This window comes from Aptenodytes forsteri, unplaced genomic scaffold (assembly GCF_000699145.1).
Source record: "Aptenodytes forsteri isolate BGI_AS27 unplaced genomic scaffold, ASM69914v1 Scaffold15, whole genome shotgun sequence".
In the NCBI taxonomy this organism is placed as follows: Eukaryota; Metazoa; Chordata; class Aves; order Sphenisciformes; family Spheniscidae; genus Aptenodytes; species Aptenodytes forsteri.
In genome coordinates, this window is record NW_008795129.1 from 20,774,393 (window position 1) to 20,789,456 (window position 15,064).

Consider the following 15,064-nt stretch of genomic DNA (forward strand, 5'->3'; position numbering starts at 1 on the left):
GAGGGTGGGGGGGGGGGGGGGGGAGACTTGTATTAGATATTAGTTTTAAATAATTTCTCTGTTGCTCTGCCTATGACCAATGAGTCAACAAAAGCTCTAAGCAGAAAATACTTTAAAAAAAAAGTTTTAGCTATACGAAACTAAGAAATGCCAAATTAGTAGAAGAAAAATAGCACTATGAATAAAATTTTGTTTAATTTCAATGGTTTATTAAAAAAAATAAATTCACTGGAAGAGGCTGAACTTCTAACGATTCTATGAAATGAGCACTGCAAGACAAATCATTCTTGCCTCTTCCTCCACATTAGCAATATGTGAAACAAGAATCCTGATTTTATGGCAGACAATTTCAACACATCTAAAACACAAGCTGAAGTTGTGTGTTAACCTAAATGAATTAACTCAGCTTTATCTAAAAACCTAAATGGGTAATTACTAAGCAATCTCAACTAAAAACCTAAATGGATAGTTACTAGGAGATCTCAACTGAAAACTACTTGTATATCATCACCAGCTTAAACATTTCATTACATTCATTCAATACAGACAACTTTACCAACAATGCAATCTTCAACAGCAGCTGAAACATCTCAGACATCGGTACATATTTCAAATGTTGGTGTTTTACTTCAGTCACTTGGTTAGACAAAAACCAACATTAGTGACTGCTAGCTCTTCAGTCTTGCACAACTAGTTCAGCATAGTCAGAAATTCGCATCCCTGTTTGTTAGACTTCCTTCAGGATATTCTGGACTAAATGACTGGGGTTCACAGGGAAAGTTTCAGCAAATTTTATTTCAACTTTTACTTCTACTGGACTTACATTAATGGTTGTTGACCTAAATCAAAAACACACACCAGAATGCAAATAAATGCAAGTTGTTAATATATTGTCACATGCATCATTTACCCTAGTTTATCTCCATCTATCAGAATCCATTGTCTTCCTTGGGTTCAATGTCAAACAGTTAGTTTTCATCCAATGTAATACACATGAATCCATACATCATTTCACAGACGTCTGTTTACAGCACTTACTTGTAAGTCACAATGTCTGGCTGCATCAACGATATTACGTTCCAGCTGGAAAGCATCAACAAAAGGAACCAGGGTAGCCAGACGAGAAAATTCAATGCTTTGATAAATCTGGGCCACCTGTATGCGAACAGAAACATTAGGTATTTTTCCTCATTAAAAAGAGATCAGAAATAAAAGTTGTTGTACGGGCTCTAAAGCTAACTTACTAAATCGTCAATAAATGAATGTATACATATTAATACAATTACAAATACTCTTTCAGGATTTTATTTCTGTACTGTATTCAAACTTAACCTAAGATTAAATGCCATTCCTGAATGGCTTCTTTGTATGAAGGAGACTGGCAGCAGTAACTACATATAGCTATGCTGCTAATTAGCCTTCAACTATTTCTTTAGCACATCAGAAATAACACTGCTCGTCACTGGTAACAAAAGCAGGTCAATGAAATGTGCATTTTTTAGAAGACCTAGACACAAAAAAAACCAAAACCAAAATATCTCACCCAGACCTTACTCCAAAAAAAAGTTTTAAGAAACGATGAATTACCTTAAATAAGATATCATAGATCCATTAGAAAATCTAGGCAAGAGATTATGCCACTGTATGCAACCACTATTAAGTATAGCTACTACGGCTGTACCTAAATGATGTACAAACCTGAAGATACCGTTTATAGACTGGAAAAAAGTATTTCAAAATCATAATGGTCTTCTGTTTGATGGAAAAACATTACTTCAGCGTGGAAGTTTCCAACTTAATGTTCTTCCAAAGCATTTTCTAACTTATGTATACTCATGAACATACATTTTCTTTACTCATACCTGCTGCAGAAGGCGAAGAATGGTATTGTTTTGCAGGTGAGGAACATAGAGCTGCAGTTCAGGTTCCTTTTCAGCTTGGTCTTTCACCCAGTTCAGAACCTATCAAAATTCTGAGAAGTTACTCTATCTGCATCAACCCTTAAAAACTTGAACATTAAAGTAAGAAGCACTGTTCTTACATACTTCCGGTTTACAGCTTATGGAACAACAGCACTTCTGTCCAGAGACTACATTGTTTTACTGAAGCGTGTCTTTTGATCAGAACACTTTTATTTATAATGGATAGCTAACATGTTTTGTATGAAGGCGACTGACAGTACTGGCAACATTTACCACACTGCTAATTTACCTTCAAGTTCTTTTTAGCACCTCAAATATCTTTGTTCCCACTATCAAAGAAAAAGAACATGATATGCTTTATCAATTGAAGAATTTACATTAACCTAATCAACAGCTCTCACATTATTTTTACCTCCCAATAATCTACACTTTAATAGTAAAAACAGCCATTGGTGTATTTTTCCACTTCCCACACAACTCACTTGCATGCATATGCACGTGTGTGCGCACACAGTTTTCTCATTTCTGCATCTTTAAACAAAATTTAACTCAGTATCATCTCCACCTTCTGGTATGTTCCCAAAACTCTGCACCTTTATAGGTGCCCTCTGAATAGCACCCTAGAGACCTGTATGAATTTTCATTCTATTTCAATAATCTGGTGTACTAGGTATACCAGATGTTATGTTCATGTCATTGTAATGGAATTTGACCAAATAAAGCCTACCATTGAAAATTCTGGCAATAGAAAAAGCTAGTTAGTATTTACCACAAATCAACATTCAAATAACAGACTATTAGTCAAGACCAATTACTATATACACAGAGCTACAAAACTTACCTTGCTGACACGGCTACATAACTTGAGCGGGTGAAAGTCTACTTCAAGCCAATTGTAAAGTTCTTTCACTTCTGGAACAACATATTGCACTACGTTGAACCTTACCTACAATCAACAAAAAAAATCCAAAGATCTCAAAAGAAATACAATATTAACAAATAGTTATGCTTTAAGAATTTTATATTCAAGAAGTTAAATAGGCACCACATGTACCTTTTAATATAGGAGATTGCTTATTTTTTATTACAGCATTCTTAATTGCAGTGACAATAACTCTACGCTACACCATTTAACTGTATTTAAAAATGGAAAAGTAGACAAAAAACATATAAACAAGATAAATACTTAGACTAGAGTACCACCCTCAACTTATTAGCCGTTTCTAAGACACAAGTCCTACTACACAGATGTAGGCCCACATCCAAACTAAAACCACACATCTCAGTTCATGAGTAAACTTCTGAAGCTTTAAATTGTGGTTTTAAGGCAAACTGGAGAGGTACCAGAAGAAGAATTAACACAAATTGTAAAATGAACTGTGAATGTAAGTTTTAGGCATGCATGCAAATGACTGCAAGAAATTCAAACATCCTCTGAAAATACCTAACTATGACTGAATGCCTAATTTGTTTATGAGTATCTGGGAAGGTCTGAAGATAGATAAATCTAGCCTCCCTTCAAATTAAACGCAAGGAAGTTTTCATAATCACTTAGGTCCTTACGGTCCGCTATTTGGTATCTGACCTGTGCTTATCCAATATACATTTAAAACAGAAAAATAAACGCTTGGTTCAGTTAATTACACACCTTAGAGTAAGGGAAAAAACCCCAAAGTTCTAGCTCACAACCCTTTTCAGACCCCTCAGAGTTTCAAAACGACATTTGTTGCTTGGGTGACATAAAGGACAATATTGAATCTGACTCTTTAGTGCACACAAGCATTCAGGCCTCCCGTTATTGCTGCCATTTCCAAAGGGTCCTTCTTGTGAATCTGAAATTTTAACACTATACCCTCAGTCATACAATTAACCATATAGCTGTTTTAACTTTTAAACTGCCGTCCCATAACTAAGCACAGTACTCTTAAGAGGAAAACAGTCCAAAAAGAGGACTCAATGTTTGACAGCTGCTCATCTGAACACCACTACCTACCATATCATTGATGAGACTTCCACGTGTAGGTGGGGCCTGAAGACCCAAGAGCGTTGCCAGACGTCGCTGTTTCTCAACAATGATGCCATCCATATCCAGAAGGCGAGCAATATCAGTTCTCTCAGGAGTTATAGGAATTGACAGAGTGGCCAAAAGGACTCGAGTAGACATCCTGTTGACAAAGTATAACCACGAAAGATGAACTGCAAGAGAACACTAATTAATTCCTCTTCATATACGTGCCAATTCAAGAGTATGAATGAGTAGCATTCATGATGCAAAACTGTGTAAAAATACCAGCAATAACAGAAAAGATGCCAACTAGGCAATAAGAGTACAGAATGCAGTGTTCTTCAGTAACCAGGGGAAAGATTTTGATAACATCTTTTCATTACTTACATACGTGTGTATATACATATATAAGTATATATATACATATTTATATGTAATATAAATGATAAAGAAATTTAAGCCGCCTCTCTAAGTATCAAAATACTATAAAATAATGGAAACAGCAGAAAGCAGCACCTTTAAAAACTTATTTTAGCTGCAAATCCATAACAGTTATTTTGATCGCATTGATTTTTAAAATTTACTGTGCAAGCCAGATGTACCTTTTGATGTAACGATACAAATGACATTAAATATTTAAATTCTGACCTTAGTACCCAGATGAAAATAAATATAAGAATTTCCATAGAGTATTTATTCCTACCAGATTCTGATTCTATAGAGGCCTGTACATGAACTTCAGAGGTTAATGCAGTCAGTGATTCTGCATGCCTAAAAAACCTTGCCAGTATCATACTTGTTACCAAAATATTAAAGGCCATTTGGCTATACAAACTTTCATATATTAAGAAAAAGTTTATACTAGTTGTAATGAAATCTTGTGAAGTAAACACCACCACTCAGAAGAGAAAAAGGAAGCAAAACACAGATACTTACTAACTTGCTTAGCTTCCCAGTCAGTAACAGAGAAGGAAGCTTAACTAAGGTGATCCTGAAGTTTACATTATTTACACTGTAGCTCTGTAAAATATCCTTCTTGCTCTAGGTTTCTTTTGAGGCAATTAGTACTGGCCACGTTAAGCAGAGCTGCTCATAGCCATACATGTCATCTGCTTCTTTTGGGGTACAATTTAGTTTATTTTTGAACCTATGGGGTTAAAAATAGGATCTAAGATCACATTAAATATCTTTGCCCACCTCTGCATCTCCTCTTGTGTGAGATTCTTTCGCATTTCTCTTGATAAGTGATAAAGTCGGTGAAGTGTGGATGCATGAAAAAGAGCATTTCCTGATTTCCAGAAGACAGTTGAAACTTTGTGATAGTAATTTGCCATCAGTTGTGGTTTGGGTGGTTTCTTAGACAGTGCAAATAGCCCATGAATATCCTCCACTGCTTTGAAAGCTTCCTAAAAAAACCCAAACACACTACTTTTAGGAAGTTTTTTGCAACACCCAAAAAAGGGAAAAACATACATTCACTAAAGGTTATAAGACTATAATATTTAATACCACTGAAAGCTGTGATCTTCAGTTTTGCCAGCTACATGAAATTAAATACTTCTTTCCTAATAAAGAAATTATTTGGACACGCTGCAAATCCATTAACTATCTGCTTAAAATTTGGTAGTTAACGATTAGTTCACGTAATTTTTTGAAAACAGGTTTCTTTCAGATTTTCAAGCAAAAAACCAAGGGAAAAAAAAACCCCCACATACAGAATAACAAAAATTCTACTATTCTACTAATTCTACTAGTAGAATAGTAAAATAAATAATAAAAATATTTTTTGTGATCGAAAATGGGTATAGCTTCCCTAAAAATACATATAATCCTGGAAATGCCTTACATGTAATTACTTACATGTAAGTAAGGAAACAGCACAACAGAGAACATTCTCCAAATTCACAAAAGCAAAAAATGACAACCTTGGCTTTTTAAGGAATTTAACATGAGAAAGGTTGGAAAAGCAAAGCACCTCTTTGAAAATTTGCTTTGATAGTGCCCTCACTGGCTAGACACTAACATAATTCAACCAGTGACACTGGGGCCCCAGCCTAATAGCAGGCTTTAACATTTACCAACCACTTCCCAGTGATCTAGTTCATGAGAATGCAAGATGGCAGAGGTGAAGGTGCCATCATCAACTTCTCATTTTCACAACTCAGAACAACTTCAGCCACTTTACCATTAACTACTACCAGCAGAAGCTTGGTTTGAATGCTATGTGAAAACAGCAATCCCAGGAACATCAGGCTAAGTATTCAATATGCATGTAGTACCACATTCTAGATATTAAAACTTTATTCTTTAGCTATTATCCTGTCTTTACCTTGGAGTATATACCATGAAACATGATCTGCGTGGAACAGATTCTGGAAAGGCTGTAGACTACAGTGTGATTACAGGAGCCCTGCTGCATACCTGCCACAGCTCCATGCTAATAGCACTGTCAAGCTGCACAAGCCTGGTCTCCAAGTGCATTGACTGACTGTCAGGATTGTTGAGGTTGATTGCTGTGCTTTGGTTATGATGACGCTGGATCTGCCCCAAATGCATTCGCAGGTTATCACACAGTTTACGGAACTCAGCTTTACGTGTGTACTGCAGGCAGAACTTAAAAGCTGCAAAAATGAACAATATAAATTAAGAATGCTCACTAACGGTGACTTCATGGTAGTTCTAAATGGGATTCAAATATGTAAATCAGTACGTTTAAAGAATCTTCATTTACAGTCCAAAGACGCATCAAACAAGATGCAATCTAACTGTCACACATAATGAGTAAGTGACAATGCAGAGCACTTCCATCTTGACCTCAAAAAATGAAGATGCTTCTACATAATTAAGCTTAAGGAAAAAAGGCAGTACTTTGACTCTCTTTAAAAATGTTCTAATTTAAGCAGTGATTCTAGCTTTTATTTTGAACTAAGTGCAAATAAAATTCTGTGAATGGTGTGAATTCAGGTTTTGGCTTTGTAAAATGTGGGAAAAAATTCTCAAGTCATCTAAATATGGTAAAGTTAAATGAAGCTTTCAAATGACTGGAAATGACACAGAAAAAAATTCTTTGATCCCATAGATCCTCTCAAAAATCTGTTTTTGCTTTGCCACTGTCACTCTGAAAATTATAAAGTATTTCTACCAGAAACAGGCAGAAAAGGAAGTCTCAATACTGTAGCACAAAGACTTAAATACACTAAAGCACCTAGAACTCACCTGACGGTCATCTTTCGTAATGTACTTGCACAATTTGGATCCAGAGTTAAAAATCTAACAGTCTTTTTTCAAAAATAGAGCCCTAAATTATACATACAAAGGAAAACAATCTTCCGCTCATCTCTCACCCTTAAGAAAAGATTAACATGCAAGTATTCATTCTTATAAATTCAATTTTTGCAGAATAATGCCAGAAAGAATCAGACTAGACTTTTTCGTATTACCTTCCGCGTAATTTTTTGCGAAGTTACATCTGTGTCAAAATTTATAGCACATCATAATTTTACAGTACCCTTTTGTGTACACTAGTTTTTGAAGTTAGCTGACATAGAATAAGTTAATGGAAGACACATTTGCCATTCTGGGTAACAAAGTGAAAACATGACTGATTTTGATCAGTAAGTTAGAAAAAATAAAGACACAGCACTAGTAATTCTCATATTCTCAGTACAGCCAGGAAAATATAACTTTTTCATTGCAGGTTCTGTTACAGGAAGAGTTCAGAGTCCAGAAACCTCAGTAATTTTAAGGAACCTCTGTAATTTTAAGAATAGTATGTGTGTACATGCATATGCTTAAGAGATTAACATAATTCCAACTCTGAAGCAATATCCAAACAGAAATAACCTTTAATTTTCTAGTTTTACAGGATGTAATACAGAAGTTCTAGTTCTCATTATACTTTAAGTTTCCATCTTTTCGACTTACCTTGCTGTGCAATATCATGGTACAGGCGTTCCACTCGAGAATTATTTCGGAGAAGATCCAAACATTGTCTATACGATTCCCATAGAAATTTAACCCAGGGTGTCAAAAGCAGTCGGTCAGTACGATCCTGAGTGTCTTCTCCACTTACAGCACTCAAAAGAACACTACAGTCGGGGCAGGGGGGTAAGGAAAAACAAAAAAAGTGGTTTATTCCCCACAATTTTCACCAATTTTTCTTATTAAGATCTAAGATGAGACTGGACGAATCTGAACAGCTGGTTGCTGCTGAACAGCCTATTGCTTATTTTCAAATTGGTCCCTTGGACTTCTCCCTTTTCCTTTAAAGGCTGTAGATAACTTTTCTTGCTGTTAAGTTTCAAACTTTGGCCCTTGCATACATGACTGACATGTACAAGCTCCAGAAGTAAGAGACATCAGGAGCTTTTGTATCCTTCACATGAGTAAGCCAAAGGAAACTAATTCCAGGATTTTCACCTTCCCTCTTCTACCAGGGAGCTGCACACTGTACCTCTGTTAGATTCAAATATCACTGGCTACTCAGATACTTTCCTACTTGCTGAAACTTCCTTTTTAGTCACCAGCAATGCTGCCAGAGAGCGCTCACTTCTTGTTGACATGACACAGAAGCAACGCGTGCCTTATGATCTGCAGATATCGAAAACTAGAATACTTACATTAAGGTATCAAATCCTTTAAAAATTCTGACATGAAAAAGATGCTTAAAGATGTCAGAAGTAAGATATCATAATCTTACATTTAGGGGCCATAACTGCATTCCCTCATTCACAGAAATACAAGGTTGGAAAAGATTCCTGAGACACCGAGACAAATTCAGTGCTACGGCCCACACGGTCCCTTTCCGCTAAACAGACCACCCAGCATGACAAAATTAAAAAGAATCATCTTCCCTAAGCCTCCATTTTTAAAATCCTTTTTGAACTATGTTTCTAACATAAACTCTCAACTCTTGTAACTCCCTTTACTACACTGCTTCAGTTCTAATTTACTTCCTTGAGCGCTAATACTACATACAATATTAAAGATGACATTTCACCAGAGCCTTCTCCAACAGATCAAGCAGTGAATCCAGCAAAAAAGTATGAGAAGTCTAGAGAACAGGACCTAAAAAACACTAAAGAAACTGTGTTTTTTCCGATAAAGAAGTGTGACTGAAAAGACACGTTTTCTAGCCCTTAGTTATATAAAAGAGAACAAGGAAAAAAGCAGTCAGTCAATCTTCAATGTCTAACTGTTAGTGGGATTCCTCTGTAACAAAGACTATTTCAGGCACTGGAAATAACATGAATAGCACTGCCATCCTGGAACAACTACCGAAGACAGGTCTGTAACCTTTTCATTTTTTACAACCAATGAGTTCCCAACTTCTACCAGAGCACCTTGCTGTTAACATGTAAATCCACAGCCTTCTACTCCATGTATTTGTGAGTTTTGACTACTGTCACTCTGTTCCTCACAGTCGCCTACACAAGACAAAACGTCCTCTACTTTCACAATTTCTTCCAATTTTCTATCATCAGTAAATACAAATTTGACTTTTTTAGTTTCTGTGCCAAGATTTTAATTGAAAGAATTCCCGCTAACTTCACTCGTACTTCACGTCTCCTTTCGTCATTACATGTCATCAGTTTCTCACTGGGCAATGTCTTAGTCCCCTTCCAATTCAACTGCAAACATCCCTTCTGGTATGGTATCAACAGCTTTACTTTTCCCCAGGTTAGATCTCTGGCATTTCTTGAATTTAAAAAATTAAATTACCAAACAAAATTCTGATGTAATCAGATGTCATCTACCCTTCGGCAAGCCTGTGCCGAATTTTATCTTAACTCAATGTACTAACTTCCTTCCTTCAAAACTCATACTAAAGACCTGAATGTTATTATGATCAAGATAACAACACATCAGCAACTCTTCAGACCACTACTCAGTCTTACATACAGGTCATGAGAAAATACACTGTCTGCTCAGATGGGTATCTGCAAAGCTTTAGCATCCAAAATATCTGCTGTTATTTTTAAAACTCTAGCATAGAAATGATGCTGTCACCCAACATAAAGAGAAAGCTGACTTTTCCATTCACCTCAGACAGGGTCATTTCCATGCTCTAAAAACCTATCTCTTTCTTTTATTCCACAATCAATATGCTTACAAAAATCAGTAGCAAAGTATTGCTTTAATCTTCAGACCACACCTAGGATGGCTAATCTCAACCCACCTCCTCAGAATTTTACCACCATTTTTCATAGAATTCTCTGCTTACGGCTGAAGATCCTTTTGTTATTCAATTATCTTCTGCAAGTTTTAATTTGGTTTGACTTATGGAAATGTTAATTTATTCCCTATACTTTTTGATTTTTTTAAAGGATATGGACAGACGGCCTCTTCCAAACTCAGCTGGAATGGTTTAAAACATTTCTTCACCTGCACCTTGTCACCCCTCTTCCACAGATGTCACCACATACATAGCTGTACTATCAGAGTTAACGTGAGCATTCCCTAAATCAACAGATTCATCTGAAGAACATAAATATGCAATTGGAGATAACGTCACTTTGCCTGAAGCAGATTAGGATGTTCTCCCACAAACCATTCTGACAACAGAATAGTGACTTCTTGCAGAGCTGGAGAGCGGTTTCATCCTAACCTGGCACTACTTGCTTAAGCAAGGTCTAAGTGAAGGTCTATACACAACCTAAAGCAGATATATTTACTGAACCTTTTTTCCTTTCCTTCTACATTCTCATTATCCATCCAATTAATTATAACACTGAATTTACTTTTTATGCCCTTTCTTCTAGTATCTCATCAGTTAACCAAGCAAGTATAAAGTAACATTACCTTTTGTTTGTACGTGCACAATGTGGTCAGAACGACTGGAGGTTATCACACACAGGAATTAAATTGGCCTAATATAATTAATAGTATTTGTACATTGACTGATAATGAGCAGCTTTCAATAATAAACTCTCAAATATCATTACAGATGCAGATCTGAGTAGACCCTAGAAAGTGGTGACCCAACTCCCAGAATGGCTCCTACTGTATCTACGTCTTCTATTCTTTACTACTTACTTTCTTTACTTTACTCGGACTTAGGATTTTGTTCAATGCAAAATACCGTTCCCATTTTTTTTCCCTACCTTTAGAACATTACTTGTATTCCATTTCAAATCCACCATCTTTATATCTCAGTTCTCTGAATTGCCAATATCCTTCATGAAAATAAGGACACTTTGCTGTGAAGTGCTACATTTTAAAGACAGGCCGCCTACCTTTCTGGAGTTTGAATGTTATCTAAGTCTTCTATGTCCAGTACCATCTGCTGGGATTCTTCCTTAGCCGCTTCTGTTTTTTCTTCAGCTAATTTTAAATAGGCTCGAACAACATCTTCCAAAGATTTGATGTTCACCTACATCAAAGGCAGAAAATGGGAAGATGTTTCCACCCACAATAGGCAGCAGATATTTAAAACGTAAGTGTTACAAAACTAGGAACATCTAAAAGGCAGATTAATTCTAACTCAAGACCAATCAGTTACTTTTAGATCATATCAGCTGACATACACCATGCTTGCTACAAAAAAAAAAATTTCAAAAGCCATACCTGCTGGCAAATATTCTTGTACTGGTACAGTCCTTCTTTTGCCAGATGACTCTTGCGGAGATCTACACAGAGTTCCAGGTACTTCAACATAATTGGCTCGTGGATTTTCTGCCATGTTCGGTGTTTTTTACTTTTCATAACATCATAGAGAACATCAAGGGCAGGCTGCTTTTTGCCGACCTCAAGGAATTCTGAAAGTAAAATCCAATTAGCAAAAGACTTGCAAACCAGAAGATGCATGTTTTTATGCTTAACATTGTAAACTTTTAGAATTTCATCAACTCTAGCCAACGTTCATTGATGGTTTGATTTAGCTGGCCATATCAAAAATGTTGGCAGATGCAGTGGCAGTCTTTCAATGACATAACTGGCAAACAAACGCAGACGTCTCCCTTAACGTGAAAATTTCAGATGGCAGAAATGTCTCTCTATCCATCAAGGCATGACTGGGCACTTCATACACATTAATAAAATATACACATCCAGTTTTAAAGCTAGTTTCATCAAGAAGGACAACGAATACAAACCACAAGGCCTGTAGTACAGCACATACCTATGTCATTCAACAAGATGCAAACCATCCAGTGAATATGACTTCAAAAAAAGTCCTGCCCTCAAGCCGAGAGAGAGGGGGAGAGAGGGGGGGAGAGGGGGGGGAGGAACTTCACTCAGAAAAGTTGTTTGGATTTTTTTTTTTAAACTCAGAGCGGTCTAGAGATTCAGATTTATAGAACAGTTACACTAAAAGCTGCTACAGTCCAGTTAAAGGGTCAGACATTTTTTAAACCAGCCTTGCTGCTGAAACCGGTATCCCATTTATTCATTCCCTAAGCAGCTGCTGTTACTAACAGGATCTCTCAGCATCACAGCAACTCCCATCTATGATACATCATACGTTCTGCTCAGTACAAAATACAGCAAACCATCCATGAGCAAATAAGGAAGCAGCACTGCCAGCTGCTACACAGGCCCTATGCTAAAGGCACTCTTAACTGCAGAAAAGCCAGACAAAAGAACATTGAGAATGGGAAGCAAACAGTTTTAAAAGATAAAGAGAAGTCGAGTACAGCTAAAAGGAAATGTGTGTATTCTTAAAGGATGAGGGGTGGAGTCAGTACTTTCCATGAAGTACTTTGGAAATCACTACATTCCTAAAGAAATAATGGCAGAAAGGATTAAAGTAGGGGGCTGCCTCAAGATGCTCAGACATCAGACAGAGCTTCTAAGTTTTAGAATCTTAGAATCAAAGTTAAACATGGCTAAAAGATGTATTTTGAAAGCAGCAGGGCTGTTTTAATTTAAGGACCACAGTAGAACGTATTCGGGGCTCAGTTTATGTAAATAGTGAGCTTGCATAAGATAAGCAAGTTACTTTATAGAAAAAACATACTGTTACATTTAAAGATAATTAAAGTTACAATGTGACAGTATTCAGCAGTATTTTTTTTACTCACAGAGGGAAGTTTAATAAAGCTATCCTCCATCCCATAATTTACACTGTTACTCTATCTCAGTGCTGCTTTTGAGGCAATTACTTTTCAGCTTTAAAGTTTTTTATTTATGAAAATAAACTTGAAAGGCAAGTTTAATCTTGCCACAATGCCAGGCCATTCCAACCACAACTCTCAGTGGTCGATAATGACCTGGACAAAGCAAAAAATTAATTCATATTGTTTTGAAACTTTTAATTAACTCTGGTTAAGCAAGTTCTTGTCAGTAAGTCAAATAATTAAAGCTAATTTAAAAGACACTGTCTTAAAAGCCCACACAAAGTGAACCAGAAGATTCAAATACAGCGTACATCACCATGTCTTGCAGTAGAAACTGTAAGTTATGGAAAGAAAGATTTGTAACAAACAAAATATAAAGCCTTAGACCCTGAATAACTGTCAGAATTACATGTTTTTCTATTTTTTTCTGTTATACCACTTAAAATGCCGAAAGGTATCCAAAACAGCAACTGAAGCTCTGAGAGGACATGAACTAGCCAATACATATTGACAACTCATCTATTGCTAACCCAAAATCCCAAATTAAGCTAAATTTTCGATCTGAGAAACTGTACGTCATTTCAGAAGGTGACAAAGATGTCATGCATTATCCAATATCTCTAATAGAGAGCAAACCCAATATCTGCAACAATAAAACACTCCCAAAAGTTGCATTACATCCTTGACTACAAAGCAATGCCAGATATTAACAATAGCTAAGGGTTGGCTTTGACCTACATTTATCTTTCATAAGTAGAAACAGCCTTTCTTACATATCTGTACGTATTTACAATCATTCAAGCTCTTCTTATTTCTAAAGATCTTCTATGTATGTTGAGATCACTGAGAACCTGAAGCATAAAGCGCTCCTAAACGCTCACTTAAGCCTGACATATAAAACACAAACCCTGAAACTCTGGAAACTGCACTGAATGTTCCAATTTGAACATTAAACTTTTAATTTAACATTTTAATTTAACACTAAACTGCTTCCTGTGACATACAACCTGCCTTAGGTATAACTTCTCACCCTTTATTATACTTGGACATGGCGAGATTGAGCCCCTGCAGTCTGCAAGACTTGACATTGTTTGTCATGTTTTCCATTCAGTCTACCAAGACTCGGGATTGCTAGCGTTTGTCTAGAGAACGCTCCCTTCAGTTCAACTCTACTTCAGTTTGTTAGAATTTAGTAGACTTGCAGCAGTGCAAGACATGTGAATTTAAAGCTGCTCTTCAATACCAGGAAAGCAACAATAAAATGTCAGATTTAAACAGTTTAAGGTCAATATTCCAGCAATATGACTTGCTCACCAAGTAAGTGCAACTTACTCTACCCAAGAATTCTGAAGTTTAATTAAAGTTTATATACTATGGTATGTGCATCTTTTCCAGTAAAAGGACTGCTAAAATACAACTTCATCTTTGGAAGTTGATTGAAGCAGATTTTATCTTTCATCTTTTTATCTTTGTCTTTTATCTTTGCAGGAATGATTTTTAAAATGAATTTTAGATTAGAAATCTTGAGGACGTGCAGTACTTTATTTAACATTTTCTTGTTAAAATACCAAGTACTTGAATTATGTATAGTCCCCAGACTACGCAGCCTCTTCAGCTGTCATTTCAAGACCTGTACATCATTTGTAATTTTTGGATGTCTTTAAGTGTCATCCAGCAATCAGCCCTCTGACAATGAAGGGTCTAAATGGTCTTGCTAACTGCTTAAAATAGGATACTATAAAAAAAGAAGCGTCAAAGCCATATATTTAGCCTGAAAGGAGACAGATGATAAATATAACCGGCTTTATATGTGGCAGTCAGTGAGAGACAGCTACAGCACAGTCCTCCTTGGTTTCTATTCCAGGGGTAAACTCACACATCAGCCTGTGCAACATTTAAGAAGTTTAATAATTTTCATTCTCACCCGAGTCACATGAAGGATGGGACTACTAAATACGAAGCCCATATGGAAAAACAGGGCCCAGGATCAGACCGCTTTTGAAATCATCCCGGAGCGGGTGCGAGATCCGGGCTGGACACCTCAGGCCAAGCCCCCGGCCAGCGGAGAGCCCCTTCCCCTC

At 36.5% G+C, this 15,064-nt stretch overlaps 1 protein-coding gene across 1 annotated transcript in view; it reads right to left on the reverse strand.

Annotated features, from left to right (window-relative positions):
- Positions 1-11,679, reverse strand: part of EIF3A (eukaryotic translation initiation factor 3 subunit A) — a 31,951-nt gene extending 20,272 nt beyond the window's left edge. Inside the window, exons 1-9 of the mRNA XM_009277914.2 lie at positions 11,494-11,679; positions 11,163-11,299; positions 7,852-8,015; positions 6,349-6,548; positions 5,125-5,333; positions 3,916-4,087; positions 2,764-2,868; positions 1,863-1,961; positions 1,037-1,155 (exon numbers count right to left, since the gene is read on the reverse strand). Coding sequence (XP_009276189.1) covers positions 1,037-1,155; positions 1,863-1,961; positions 2,764-2,868; positions 3,916-4,087; positions 5,125-5,333; positions 6,349-6,548; positions 7,852-8,015; positions 11,163-11,299; positions 11,494-11,631 — 1,343 coding nt within the window. The 5' untranslated portion in view covers positions 11,632-11,679. The remainder of the gene's footprint in view (positions 1-1,036; positions 1,156-1,862; positions 1,962-2,763; positions 2,869-3,915; positions 4,088-5,124; positions 5,334-6,348; positions 6,549-7,851; positions 8,016-11,162; positions 11,300-11,493) is intronic.
- Positions 11,680-15,064: the final 3,385 nt, after the last annotated feature.